The sequence below is a fragment of the Diadema antillarum genome, unplaced genomic scaffold, assembly GCF_040938485.1.
Source record: "Diadema antillarum isolate AM-2024a unplaced genomic scaffold, OU_Dant_1.0 seq00001584_RagTag, whole genome shotgun sequence".
Classification (NCBI taxonomy): domain Eukaryota; kingdom Metazoa; phylum Echinodermata; class Echinoidea; order Diadematoida; family Diadematidae; genus Diadema; species Diadema antillarum.
In genome coordinates, this window is record NW_027272302.1 from 901849 (window position 1) to 918088 (window position 16240).

General features: G+C 39.9%; 1 protein-coding gene across 1 annotated transcript in view; it reads left to right on the top strand.

Annotated features, from left to right (window-relative positions):
* Positions 1-16240, top strand: part of LOC139710899 (monocarboxylate transporter 12-like) — a 42749-nt gene that overhangs the window by 13011 nt on the left and 13498 nt on the right. The window contains exons 2-4 of the mRNA XM_071622821.1: positions 6414-6599; positions 9502-10244; positions 11687-11891. Coding sequence (XP_071478922.1) covers positions 6414-6599; positions 9502-10244; positions 11687-11891 — 1134 coding nt within the window. The remainder of the gene's footprint in view (positions 1-6413; positions 6600-9501; positions 10245-11686; positions 11892-16240) is intronic.

The window sequence follows — 16240 nt, forward strand, 5'->3', positions numbered from 1 at the left end:
CGGTCACCCATCATCAATGAAAACCACAGGCTTAGGCGGATTAGCAAAGTTGATCAAAGTGAATGCAACTTGCAATTATTAAATACAACAGCTAACCTTTACAAGTTTCAGCAAAATAATAAGAAGACATCTCACCAAGCTGTGCTCTGTGCAATGAATTGGAAAAAAAACAAGATAAAGAGAACTCCATAGCAACCATAATGAAGAGATTATCAGATTAGGCTAACATTTTGCCCCCTCTAGTTGCACATTTTATTCATGACTAACACTATCTGTCAACGCATCATCCGAAGAAAAGTTTTTAGAGTCAAAAGTGAAGTGTGTGAAAAGGATTTTTTTTTTAAATGGTAAGGGGCCTCTAAGACATACATAATCACACTATTCTATCTACAGTACAAACAGCTGCTTGTTTTGTTTAAAAGAAAAAAAAACCACCATTTCCAATTAGTTTTATGATCGTAAATTTTATGTGGACGGAGAATTGCTCTTCCAGAACCTATGAAAAATTAAAGATTGACTACGTTGACCCATTTCATCTATTTTGAATCTTCATGTAAAATCGGGTTGTACGACGTTGTGTTTGTTTTGTGATGCACGGTCACATAATAATAGTCACTTCATTAAACCTAACAATCACTATTTGAACAAATACAATCATACCATGTGTTTGTTGTTTGTTTGTTTTTTCCACACCGCGATGCATTATGGGATTACACAGTGAAGCCCTCGCTGTTCATGGGAATCCATTTGGCTGTGCTTGTTTTTGTTTTGTTTTTGTTTCTTTTTCTTTCATCTTTGGACATTGAGTCTTCAAATATGGCATTCCTTTCTACGATAAAAGAAAATAGTTATCTTTCAGATTCACCACGTTTTTAAACTGGGCTTACATGACCTACATTTGTCAGCCTAGTGATGTGGTGGACGATTTTGTTTCCAGTCAGAACCGCTTTTCTATTCGCCTTGTAGAATGCCTTCACGATTTAAGGATTGCTCATCACTCAATGCTGAAACCCCAGACTGAACTTTACCTGTGATTACCTGGTGAACGAGAAATGCCTATTCATCTTCCGGCCACTTCATCTTCGACGCAATCCTCTTAAAGCATGAGGAAGAAAGAATCTAAATCATTCTCACTTAACTTGGGAACAAGTTTCAACCTGACTGACAAAGTCATTTCCTTTGGATTTGCCATCCTTCTGCACAGACGACCTAGCCTGTGAATCAATTTCTTCATATCTCATCATTTAGAACACAAGCCGCTTTCTTTCCATCTCTCTCTCTCTCTCTCTCTCTCTTCCTCCCTTTCTCTAATGTTCATTTACATTCAGTCTGTCCCTACTTTCATCCAACTTAGCAAACTCTGCTTTCAATTCATAGTTGACATTCGCTTCATTTCTTTTACTACCACGACTATCGCTAGCATCATCATCATCCAACGCTGTAGGCGGGGCATCTCAGACGTATTTACCCCTTTGTGTTTTGCCATTGCATCGAATATTTTCTGCTTCAGAGCGCAATCGGTCAAATCAACGGTTGGCTTATATCAGCTACACTCTTAAGGGCCGGCGCTGCGTTTTTAAAAGTGGGGAGGGGGGGGGGGGGGGTCGGGCAGTTTATATTTCTGGTGAAACTTCCGGGTTTCATCAGCTGACAAGCAAGAGAAAAACAAGAAACAAACAAACAAATAAAAAAGGCCTTACCTGCACTTTTGAGGGCCCAAAGTGGTCGGATCCTATATGTGTTCCTTTGCATTATCCAAGAAACCCTGGTAGCAGAGACACGTCAGAATGACGTCTATTTCACGTCAGCGCTGTTGTCAGAAAGACGTCGTAAACTGTCGACAAAAGTCATTTTTCTCAAAGGGAAGACGTAAAAAAGACGTCATTTTTAGACGTAAGAAAAGGCGTCGTGATATGTCATCTTAACGACGTAAATGAACAAAGATTTAGGACGTCATTTAGACGTCTTAAACTGACGTCAAAACGTCGTATCTTTGCTCAAATGGACGACGTAAAGAAGACGTCATATTTGTGACGTCTGTCTGACGTTTAGGTGGTCATACAAAGACGTCTTAATGACGTTTAGATTACTTCTTAAAAGACAAAATATCACGTCAGAATAACGTCATAAACATGTTGTTTACACGTCAATTTAAAACCTTTCTACGTAAAAGACGTCTAAAAGACGTATTTTGACGAAAAGAAAAAAGACGTAAGTTTGACGTCGTTTTTAAGCCGAGATAGATTAATTACTACGTTAATTACAAAGTCTAATGAAGGTGTGGGTATTTTCAGCTACTCTCCTAAGAATCTAACCTATCTACCACTAAAGTCCTAATCCTTATGCCTCTGCCTTTGCCTGTGCCTATGCCTATGCCTATGCTTATGCCTATGCCAATGCCTACCACCTATTCCTAGTTACTGGATTGATGTAGCACGTTTCTATGGGCGAAAAGTTCTAATGCTTCATGGCATGGTTACTAAACTAGGCCATAATTTTGTGAGAAACCCAATTAATTATGAAAATATGTCTCCATAACACAAGTTAGGATTAGTTCGAATAAGATAAGAATAAAATGTACAATTTCTGGCACAGTTTAAGTCTAAACCCAGCATAAATACTGTAATTATCAATGCTTTCCATATTTTCACTAGTTTTTGCATATTAGATTCAATGTTATGAATATTCATGATCGATACTGTAACGAATCGTATGACGTCGTTCTGACGTCGTTACGACCAGTCACAAGCATTAAGACTGGTAAAAATCATGTCATATCAATTTGATTGTGAAGAGATTATTGATCTAGGCAACTGTGACATATTCAATTTTAACTTCATAAGTATTTTGATGTCTTTTATCTATTTCCACTATTTTCCAAATTATAGATTCTCTTTTATGTTGTTTTATAAAATTCATTTCGATTCCATCATTCATATACTCGATTACAAATTGAGTATGTCGTTATTGTTTGCTAGCTGCGTGATTTTTCAAACATCTTACAAAATACACCTAGTACAAAATAGATATTGGGACTATCATTGTGTTTAATTCCTATACATTAAGATACACTTCAGAAATATCATACACGATAATTGCATGCATATACTCGTCCGGTGTTTTTTTCTTTTTTTAATTCATGATCAATATAGAAACCAACAGAAGACAAGTTCCAGCGTTTACTGGTTTCAGATTTCCAGTTATAGGTTAATGAGTTTAAATGTGTACAAACTATTTGTCGTCGACTGACACTCAAGGAAGTGATGCATGATTTCTTGTTTCGAAGTCGTGCAGTATCGTACTTAAACACACACAAAAGAATAGTGTATACACATAGAAAGTGATGATATAATGGGGCTATGACAGCACTTCACCCGTATGAACTTTATTATAGCAGAACTATATGTCTACAGTGTGAGAGAAAAAGAAATGCAACCCATAGCTACGATTCTCAAGTAATATACACATTTGTTGAAGCGATGTGAAAATATCGTTTTATTATGTGTTGTCATTTGGCAAAAGATAATTTCATTTTTGAATGGTACATAACAAAACATTAAAGAAAGCTACTTTACCCGATATTAGCCAAATTCAAGATGTTTTCATTAAGTTGGAGCATCGAGCATCACATCAGAGTCACAAACGCTACTGACGAGTTTTATGATATGCATTCATAGGAAACTGACATATCACTGCACGTTTAAATGATGATATTTTAGTCAGAGTGTTCTAGCTTCATTCAAAGCGTGGACAAAAGTATGGAATCTACACTGTAACATGAGCAATGTTGCAGCCTTTTTTTTTGTACCCAAAACTTGACGGGCGCCTGACAGCGCAGTGATTGCACCTTCCATACACTTAGTGTGTGTGTGTGTGTGTGTGTGTGTGTGTGTGTGTGTGTGTTCGTGTGGGTGTTATGTGTTTGTGCGTTTATGTGCTTGTGTGTTTTGGGTGTGGTAGGTGTGCAGTATATCGTTACTTGCAAAAGTCTTGCGCAATAACACCCAACATAATCAAGATTTATTCTGAAAGAAAATGAAAGCGAGGTCAAAGCTGGTCATTGTTCATGTCTGAAAAAGTAAACATTCTGGTCATAATCATAAACTTGTCAGACATTGTACACTCTATTGTTACGTTACTCAAACATTCAACTTGTGTTATGAACACGTATTTTATATTTCTATTGAGCCTATATATTGTGACCTAGTTTGGTAACTATGTCAAAAGCATTACAACTTTTTGCCCGTACACACAAAAACCGTGATACAACAGTGTTGCAACTATATAGGAATATGTGGTAGACATAGATATAGGATTTAAGACATTAGGAGTACGTAAGTACGTCGCAAAACTGACGTAAACTTTACATTATCAATTAGTCGCTAATATAAAGTCATAAATATGCCTACGTTGCAAAGCAACGTACATTTTACGTCAGTTATACGTCGTTGATATGACGTGAAGAATACACGCAAAACTGACTTAAATGTTACGTCTTTTATACGTCGGTTATATGACGTCATAAATACGTCGCAAAACTAACGTAAATTTCACTTTATCAATACGTCGCTCATATGACGCCAGGAATTCGTCGCAAAACAAAGTGAATTTGACGTAATTATTACGTCGTTTTCATGACGTGCTAAATACGTCGTAAAGCAACTTAGATCTTACGTCATTAATACGTCGTTAATAGGACGTGAAAAATACGTAGCAAAATTGACGTAAATTTTACGTCATTAATACGTCACTAACAATTGGTAAAACATATGACGGAAAACTGACGTAAACTTTACGTCATTACGAGGTCCCTAACATGACGTGACAAATACGTTGCCAAAAGACGTTAAAATCACGTCATTTGTGGTCATTCTATGACCTGCGACGAGTTTGACCAGTTGCGACCAAATTAAGACGTCTTTTCGACGTCAGTCCTGCTATGTGGGAAGTGGCGGGACCCCCCCCCCCCCCCCCCGGTTACAAACGCCCTGCTCTTTCAAATCAGCCTTAACCAGGCTTTTCAACCTGTCGATTGGCAGTCCCTCGTTACAAAGAGTAATGCCTCCACATTACACTCTGTCATGATTACCGTGCAATTGCAACAACAATCAGGTGCAATCAAACTATAGTCCTATACCCCTTTCATATTGGCAACTCTTCATCAAAAACCTTGCTTTTAAAGACTCGGTAGCGTGAGGTAGAGTTGGAAGACTGGCCCAGCTCGGATAAATTAGAGAATTCCCGTTACGAATGGTGTACGATCTCTATGCAAGTCATACACAGCCAAAAAATCTCGACTGGAGTTGACCGTTACCGAGAGCGTACGCGTCGATACACATAATTCGCTGACCATGCTGACGAGAACTATTCGTGGTTTCGAATGTACCCCAGTGGGCGGCGAAGAAAGATCAATTCAATCAGACCACCCATTGTTTCCCCACGTTACAGGGTCATTCATCAACGCATTTATAGCCTCTACACCTACAACCAAAATGAGTGTATGGGACTACGCTCGCGTCTCGACATGGAATCGTTGACGATATCATCAAAATTCACAACATGCGGCTGGATGTGTCCTTCCCGGACAAGCCCCCAATTGTTACGGGCCGGGCTGTTATCCATCCCGCAGTCACTAGCCAACCAATCAGTTGATGAACACCACAGATGCAGTCGGATTTGCAAAGTTGATCAAATTCAATGCCAGCTCGTGGATGTACTTTGCTATTGTTTGGAACCCTCTCTACACCCACGTGACAATGATTTGTATATTCATAACATGATTTCTATCAAGATACCAATCAAGATGTGTCAATGGGTACTAGCTAGTGCGTAGGCGAGATTTACTCCATGGACAAAAATCTGAAAGGGCAGTGCCATATGAAGGGGCACACTCTCTCTGCCAGAGAACTCGAACGAGAGACCTTGTGACTGAGAGTCCATGTCCACTGAGCCACAATGGCTCCTCATGATAATACATTGTAGTTCTCTTGATACCAAGTCATGTTGCTCAAAGCGCATGACAACATTGCATCTAGACCAAATGCTTTGGCCCTAGAGCAACTGTCATTTAATCAAGATAACATTTCCTTCTATTCCGATTGGCAAACTCTTCTCATGTCTCATTTCCTTTACCAATTCATGGAAACTGTTACCGAATTTTGAAGGATATTAGGCATTACTCGTTTTAGATTAGGACTAAAAAGCAGTTTCCCAACAAAGTGCAACAATAGCCCACAGACTTATGTGAATGAACAAGGAGAGACATTTTGCTGCGCAACGACAGTTCCCCTGATTATCAAATCTTTCTTATCGCGTTTCCTTTCGGAAGTTTCCGATATTTCTAGAACATTTTCCTGCTTGCCTTCAACATTATCTGTCACATTTTTTCACTCATTTTTGTTTTCTTCTTTCAGCCGTACCGGGGTCGCTCATTTTCATGACTATGGTGGTGACGAACCCGTACGCTGGACTTCTGGCCGAGAAGTTCGGCAACCGCCCTGTGATCTTCGCCGGTGGGGTCCTCTCCTCCCTGGCCATCTTTGCGAGTTCCTTCGCAACCGATTTCACCACGCTGACCATTATGTATGGCCTCGTTGGCGGTAGGTATCATGCAAACACAAGGAGTTCATAACTCATGCTAGATCACACGATACCACCCCACACTATTATTGCAACATTATTGTCCCGTGTGTGTGTTTTGTTTTGTTTTGTTTGTTTGTTTGTTTGTTTTTGCCGGCAGTTTTGCCGTAAGCAAAATATGACCGACATTGATCAAGAAACATATGATAACCATTATGATTGCAGATCGCGTTATTGAATAACTCGATATGCCACATATTCCTTATTGGAAAGAACACAGTGTCCCACAGTGTGTTCATAGTGTGTTCATATAGTCGACTATATGAAAACGCTCGAATTTAACAGGGTGAAGATGATTTCCCACTGTGGTCTGGTTTTCACAGAGCGTTCATATAGTAATGCTTTGTTTCATACTGCAAATTGATGAATCACACTGTTAAAACGCTCGAATTTAACAATGTGAAGAGATTTCTCACTGTGTTCACAATGTGTTCACACTGTGTTTCTCATACTGTGTTACGGGACACTGTGTTCTTTCAGCAGGGTTTTCTCGGAACGTTTGTGTGTGTGGGGGGGGGGGGGTAAAGTATAAATCACACCACCCATCTCTTTAAAAAAGTCTTGTTGACTCCATTTTCCATTTCTCATTGTTACTGGCAATCAGTTGAACTTATGTGAATTAATGATAACAAGTGTTCAGACCTCACCTCTAGACCTGCTCAGTTTGAGCTCCATACTTGTTGGAAGCTTCAGTATGCCTATACCGATAGTGGATTTCTGCACTGACGACACAGCAATGTACCTAACTTGCTTCATTACCCATTGAAGCATTTTTGGAAGACCCCCCCCCCCCCCCCACCAGCTGTGACTATCTTAGACCCGGATAAGTCTGTAGCACACGATCTTGAATAGAAAACTCGAGTTTTGGTTCTCTTGGAATGTGCTTCGTAATACACCTGTACTGCAGGCAGCAGTACCTCACGGAAGAGCCGTCATAAAGAACATCCGAAGAGCATAATGCTTTTCTATACCCTACAGAATCTACAACGAAATGATGATGAGGTGGTAAGATACGTTGATTCTATATTTTGCGACCTTGCACTAGCTGCCAGAGTAAACGACCCGGAGATAACACTGGCAAAGAACAAACACATGTCAACGTTCCACCTCCAAAAAGTCACGTACAGGTCAATTATCGTGTACGATACATGAACATATGGATGAGATAAGTGCACAAGGGTGTTACCGGTATCGTATGGCTAACAGGAAAATACAATATCTAATTTGTTTAAAAGAACCCGAATATGTCGATATGTACACCGAAAATTATGAGACAAAGTATTTCAACCACCTACATCTGAAAGGAAATGGGAAGAAATATTTAACCCAAATTTAGACTGGATTAATATATACAATGTTCCTTACAGATCTACCCTGAATCAAAGACTTCGTTGTTTTCAATATAGAATTCTTCACAGAAATATTGTGTTAATAAATTACTTTTTGCAATGAGATTCTCTAGCACAGATCTCTGTGCGTTTTGTTCGAGCTCCACAGAAACAATTGTCTGGGAATGCGCTGTTACACAAAAATTTATTTATCAAATACAGGAAATTATGTTACAGAATCAAACTCAAATTACTAGAAGTACTTTTATACTTGGTTCTACAGAAAACCTAAAGTGTTACAATGTGGTTTATGTGTAATATAAAAAGTTTGTGTGATTTGCCAAAGTAAGTTAGTCATAGCTGCTGTTACATTTAACCGGACCAGTCAACAAGAATGCTGGTTTGTTTATCGTAGTAGCTGACACCCTTTTGCATCTATAGATAACTAACGGTTTTACTCCTTTATGGTATTTTGAGTAAATATTGAATGACACGCGTAATGTCTATTAAAAGCGATATGATTCCCTCATCAATCATATACATCCTCAATTGCAAGACTACTTTTGACAGAGACAATATTTGCTGGAGAACAATCACTATGAATGCGGTTCTCGACGTAAGCATATCATGGTAACAATCTGTAATGCTGAACCATAGACCTCTAATCTCATGGTTTTTTTTTTTTTTTTGCGAGTTTGCTGCCAAAGTAGAATTGCCTAACGATCTTGTGCGGCTCCCCCCCTTGAGTGCCACAGTGACCTGGGTCTATGATGTCACCATGCGATGCCCCCTTGTTCATTTCGGGAACTTTTCACTTCAAAGGTCGAGACGTGACTTTGATTGACTTTTAATCACTGATGAATAAATTCAAGAGATCAGCAAAAAGGTTTGTGAAGTGAAACGAGTGTTGGGAAAGTTAGGAAACTAATACCGGAGTCATCTCACAAGACCGACGCCTACGAGTCATACGGCCCAAGAATTCGACATTGAAGAAAAAAGGTCCACGAGTCATACAGTGCCACGAGTCTCACAGCCTGTGAGTTCGGCACTAGGTAAAACAGCCCACTAGTTCGACAGATACAACACAAGGCTTAATGTGTCGGTCTCGTGGGCCATGTTTGCGTAGTGTTGAAGTCATGGCTATATGACTCGTGGGCTGTATGACTCGTGGGTGTCTGTCTCGTAATGTAGCCCCTAAATAACTGTTTCTGTTATAGTCTTCCCTGCGAAGAGCGAATCTTCCATACAGCTTCTATTGCAAAGCGGTTACTATCCGGAAAGAGAATATCACGTGTGAGATCCGTAAATAGCGTATAGCCCTTAAAATATCTACATTAGAAGAATTCAATTAATACACTATATGAGGTAAACATGAAAAACGGACCGAAATGGACTCACAAATTAATGATTTGGTCAAATAAGAATAAAAGTTGTATTAACTGGTAAATCAATAGATCATTATGTAAATATTTATGGAACAAGAAGATGACTAAATGCGAAACCATTATCATTCTGTTAACATGATTCACTTTAGGTTTTGGCTTTGGACTGAGCCACCTGCCCGCCGTGGTGATGCTCAGCGACTACTTCGACGAGAGGGTCGGGACGGCCACAGGACTGGCCATGTCGGGAACGGGACTAGGCACCATCTTCATGTCGATGGTCACGCAGATGCTGGTGAACGAGTACGGGTGGCGCGGAACGATGCTGGTGCTTAGCGCCATCAACTTCAACCTCTGCGTGGCGGCGGCCATCATGCGTCCTGTCAAACTGCTGCCGAGAAAATGCCACCGTGCAACAGCGGCAGGCGACGACTCGGTGGCGTACAAACCCGTGAGCACCAAAGACACAGAGGCCATATCTCCTTGTGTGGATGATGCGATAAGCAATGGAGTTAGTAAACGGAAGAATATCGCGGTGGGGCCATTTCACACGGACAATGTATCGTCTCAAAATGGCAGAACTAATCATACACGCAAATGCGAGACGATTATCCAAATGAGAACTAGCGATAAAGAATGCTCAAAAGCAATCGAGGCACAGACTGAAAATAATCACTCTCGTACTGCTCAAGCAAGTATAAAGAATGGGACCACGAGAGGCTGCGAGGCAAGCGGGGAGCAAAGCGGTTGGGTCTGCCGTAGGGCCTGCCAACCGTGCATTTCGTTCTTTGACTCTGTCTATGGTTTCAGTGTATGGAAAAACCCGATGTTCATATCCTTTCTACTCGGCATCAACCTAGCTTTCTTCGGAATGACAATTATTTCAGCTCACGTGGTAAGAATATTAAGAACTTCTTTTTCCTTCCCCATCATTTGCCCATGCGTCAACTAAGCCTTCCAATGCCGGGAACTGACTTTATCACTATCAACAGTTATCAAAATAAGTTAATGAAATTTCATGATCTCTCCAAGGGGTATACCAGGATGCATCCATGTTGGTCTCCAAAAAACTGCTACAGTATTCCAATTGCTACATACCAATAACAATAATCATGAAAACAATGATATCAATAGTAGTAGTAGTACATGTAGTATAGTAATAGTAGTAGTAGGAATAGTAGTATAGTAGTAGCAGCAGTAGTAGTAGTAGTAGTAGTAACAGTAGTATAGTAGTAGCAGTAGTAGTAGTAGTTTAATGATGATAGAGATAATGATGATGGTATATAAGTCTTTGTAAAACGAAGACAAAGTGCTGTCATTTGATTGCTCCACATTTTATGAGGGAAAAGGTCATTCACCTGTCCCAGGGAGTTCAAGGTAGCGTTAACCCGCTTCCCGTCATTCAACTAATCACGTGACACATTCAAGGTTTGCCACACAGCTTGCTTAGAGCTGATTAAGAATGGGTATACCAATTCTCGACCAGTGACCTTTGCATGTCTGTTTAGCAAAGGTTTGTTGGGTTCCATATGTAAACAGTTTCGTTCAGTGTACAAATATGACCAGTTACTGCACATGGCGTTTCAATCTAGTTCAATGTCGCCGTTGTTATGATTAAACCCATCTCCTCTAAACCGAATCTCTGATTGCAGTGGCTGATCCAGGGTGGAGCACACCGGGCGCCCCCTTTATTTTTTGTTGAAAGAAAAGAAATAAAAAGAAAAAAAGTGGGGAGAGGCACGTACATTGTACCCCCTCCCCTTGATTTTGAAAGGCACCCCCTCTTTACGGAATTCCTGGATCCGCCCCTTGATTGAATAGGAAAATCATATTGTCCTTGAATCTTCTCATGCTACATTAATATTCACAATTTTAATAGTAGTGTCATAACTATACCAATGATAATCAGCAAGCCTGAAAGCCAGCATGATAATCAGAAAGCCTGTTAGGATGGGAATTTGGAGCAGACTGACCAACCCTTCCCTGCATGAGTTACAAAAAAAAAAGATAGCAGACAGATTACGTTGCTAGCTTGTTTGAAGGTTATGATTCATGCTTATCGTAAAGTGCCTACAATTCTGGCGGTATCGAATAATGCACTGTGTTAGATGCGATTAAGCATTGCTTTTGTGGACCTCGTAGAGATTTTATCAACCGATACAGATTGAGAATCACCCTCTCCCGAACACGTCACTGCTTGAGGAGGGTGATGGTAAATTATGATATGAGCAAGTTATGATTGTATCGTGACGTCACGATAGTTTTATGAATTCCTTATTTCACAGCTCTATTGTGTAACTTTTCTCTTTTTTCATTTAAAAAAATGATAAAATTTAGGCAAAGAGAGCGCTTGAATTTGGAATGGCAGAGTTTCAGAGCTCGTCTTTGGTAGCTATCATCGGGGGTAGCCAAGCCATAGGACGGGCCGTGTCGGGCCCACTGGTGGACCGATGTCACCTCAACCCGCTCCGACTCTACCAGGCCATGACTTCTCTCTGTGGTGTGTGCGTAGTGATCAGCATATATCTGCCTTCGTACGCAGGTGGGTGCTCGTAGCGACGTGCAGTCATCAATAAGTGTGATTTGAATCTTCCATCCATTGTTCATATCAAACTGCAATTTGACACCATACATAATTTAGTTTTTATAAAAATCAGAGGAAACAGCTAGAATATCAAATCTTTCATCAAAATCGCTCATTGAACGTGAAAGTTGTTGAAATTTATGAAAGTTTCACATGTTATATAAATCTTACTTTCTTCATGACCGATATTGATGAAGCATTTTTAACGTTGTTCGTCTGATATCATACTTTTTATACTTTTTATATTCTAAGACAACTTGAACTTTTTTTGAGGAATTACACTCTATACGTCTGCCCGTGTCATTGGCAACGTGTATAAACACAAATTGATTGTTACACAATGGCAGTTTCAAATGATCTCACCATCACTTGTAATTGGTAATAACACTGTAGAAGGAGAAAGAGACAGGGGGAATTACGTCATCTTAAATTGATAGAGTCTCCGAACATCGATTTCCTGGGATGGGTGTATTCTCCGGGCTTGTTGCTTGCGAGTGATGTGCAGTATATGTGTCACTCTGTGACCACGCACAGAACTTGAACAGAAAATATTATTGATGAGAAAGTCATCCATTTGAAATTATGCATAAATGAGATCATGAGATTATGCAATTAGGATTAAAACACAGAAGATCAATACAAAACACCTCACTAACATTAGAAACCGCATTATTCACTTTTCTAGATATTCCGAAACTCTGACATTCAAATTATTTGAAATTTGGGGTAATACAAAGTAACATATTTTTAAACAATGTCAATTTCATTTTTTTTTTGTCTGCCAAATTACATTATTTTGCAATTTTCACGCCCTTGATGTCTGCGGCTTTATCAGCAGATTTTCTACCAATTCTCATACAAAATAATAACTCCCTCTCCTCCTCCTTTGTAAAGGGATTTCATGGATAGGCCATGAGAAAACGAAACTTTAGGAAAGGAGAACAGAGAAAAACACAAACACTCAAACTTTCACCGCAGAACATAAAGTAAGCCTATAGGTGCCTACCCTTTGTGCGGATGTGGTTAAGTGGGACAATAAAATGTAGGCGAGGCTGTCCTTTGTCTTGAGGAGAAAGTATGACAAAGAAAATGTGTGAGGGTTGATAAACAAATTGTTTGGTCGTAAGTCATTGGTTATCGGATCAGGGAGTGCCATGTATTGACTCTATAGGGCATTCATGTCTCGAATTTAAGGGGTTTAATTCCTAATTCTCCGCCCAGCCCAGACTACTTATTTCAGCATGAATGTGAAACGTGTGTCCCTTTATCAGGCTGTTCCGTCAAATTTTGCATGAAGTGACGAATGAGTCATGCTTCAATTGCGCTGGATGCCGTTTTCAGCAAATCAAGGATGTCTTGATGATCTTGCTGTAACCACTGTAACATCGCGTTAAGCTCTTGTGTGCTGAAACACGACGAGCTCTCTGAACAGAAAAGAAAAAGGTAGAGAAATTGTTCATGATGAAAGTAGGAAAGGGGCGATGCAAGTTTGTCGGACCTAAAACATCGGGGGGGGGGGGGTTCTTGCGGCGTGGTAGCGGGAAAAAACCCAAACTCCCTTTCTTTTTGCTAGCATGACTCCCGAACGATAATACAATTTATTTTTAGTATTAAATTAAAGGGCTCAAAGTTTAACAAAATTCACACAGTATTTCGACTCCTACTTAATGGACACTATACATTGAAACTCAAAAGTCGAAAGGAAACAGTAATTGTATTGTATGTGTGTGTACAAGGGGAGGCTAAACAGAGTTGCGTCTGACGAAGAGCATGCGATACACCTGTTCCGAGATTTTCGTTCTCATCACTTTCCTCGCAACATTCGAGTTCCCCACGCCATGCTCCGTTGTGTCTGATGTATAAGTAAGATGAAAACTACTGACCAAATAGAACGATGAAAGTTCTAATCATAACACCTATAACATGTCGCGCAATTCTAGCAAGAAAATTGTGTGATTTGAAAGATCTCCATGTTTGTTAATCTTTTGAGCTAGCAAATATGTCGGTCATAATCACATTCACAAAAAAAAAGATTACTTAATGACGTCGTCTCAAGAGCAATTCGGCTTGTATACTATTATCGTAATTATGTTAACTATTATGCCACTGAGTGATGGGAGTTGCTTCTTTTTGTCGGTACTGCAGTCAATTTGTACTTTTTATTTAAAAAAAGAAATTTTATCCACATTATAGACATCCAGGTAAAAATAAATGTCACTCTACATCGTGCTTTCTCATACATGGGCCTAAAACTTTGGAATAGCCTTCCAAAATCTCTTCGACAAGCATCTTCTATTGATGCTTTTGAAATAACCTCAAGACCTACCTCTTCAATTTAAATCGACGAATGTTTACCTGTATATATTATACAAATATCGACTGCTGCAGAGGGAGATGGTAAAACTATTTGCACCGAGGTGATGTCTCAACAGTGCTATGTCCCGAGACGAAGTCGAGGGACATGGCACTGTTGAGACATCACCGAGGTCAAATAGTTTTACCATCGCCCGAAAGAAAGCAGTCGATATTTGTTTTATATCCCTCTCGAGCATTTTACTAGAGTAATGACGGTTCCCTTTTGGAAAAGTGTGCAGGTTTCGTGAACGATAAATCTAACGTTAGGCTGTAGCAGTGCAGCAGCAGTGCGTGCAGCGCGTAGCGAACGACACCGCTGCGCTGTTGTTGATTCCTACACACGAGCTACACTACAGCGTGCAAAACTCCGAAAGATCGAGGTCCAGGACTACGTTAGAAGTAGGCCTAAAGCGGCTTCGTTACCCAAATTCGTACCTGATATGGTGTCCTCCTGCGATCATTCTTCCGTTACTGGAAGCAGTCACTTTGTCAATTGAGCTGAATGCATTGATCACGTATCACACGTCCACGTAACACGTTACACACCGACCGACGCGGCCACGCCATCGCACCACACAGATTTCTGTAATGCTGTCGCACATCACACCGCGCGCTCTCTTAGCGCTAGCTAGCTAGCTACAAGCCACAGGACTGTCGCTCAAAAGTATCGCTACTACGCGCACTGCGTACATTCTTAAGTGAGAAATGTAGATATCGATCACACGATCACGATGGGTGCAAATCGTGGATTCCCAAAAGTACTATATCACGATGGCTAGTAACCAATTGCACCGCATCCAGCTGCTCGTAGCTAGCTAGTAAAACTACACCATGTTCGTGCTCTGTACAATCCTATGGCAAGAAGCTTTACATGAGGGATATAAATATATACGTATATTGTTTGTTTTTTGTTCTTATATCTTCTGTGATACTCTGTTGTAACGTGATACATAAATCATGTACTACTCTATTCTGTAAGCGCCTGTCTTTTAGGTACAATGAGCGCTTTATAAGGGTCTCCCTATTATCATTATTATTATTATTATTGTTATTGTTATTATTATTATTATTATTATTATTATTGTATCGTGGACTAATGCGATTTTTTTTATACAGGATGTAACGATTCAATGTGGAGACAAATTTACAGTAAATGTAAGATAAAATATCAACCATAACACTTTGGGGCTCATGATCTCTGTGACCAGACAATGACCTGTACATAACCTTGATTACCCCCCCCCCCCCCCAACACCCACCTCTCTCTCTCTCTCTCTCTCTCTCTTTCTTCCTATCTCTGTGTGTCTTCTCTTCTGTCCTCCTCATTTGTGATTTTATAGAAATTCAAGCACGTTGTCCGTTTACTCCTCAAATATTTAGCTTTTCTCACATTAAAACGTCAGTCAGAGGTTGCTGGGGAGGATTTGCCAAAATGTCGATAAGGGTTTTACAGAACCTGCAGAGGATACGTGAGAGATTTAATGTTGCTTTTACGTAAACTGATTGTGTGAAGATCTTTGAAGCATGCTTAATTTAAAAATCAAACGGTCGTTAATTGTGCCTCCATGCTTTCAATGTTAGGTATACAATAATTGGTCGTTAATCAACATTTTGGCTGGTATGTAGAATCTACATGTTCCGCAGGTGGCTGCTGTCGGGAAGTAATAATTTATTATGGTATGAAACACGAAATTGTCATAATTATATACTCAAATACTCGTCGCTATGATGAAGGCCCCCCACATTTCGGGGTGAACAGAGCAATGGATGATATCATTACTGTTTACCTTACTAATAAAATAACATGACATAACATACCATTACGTAACATAACATGATATAGCTTAACGTACAACGTAACGTATTGTATCATGACAAAATGGGTAATATTCGTCATTCGGAAGGTTAATCGTTATTCAGAAACACACAAAATCTGTACACCTAAGAGATCC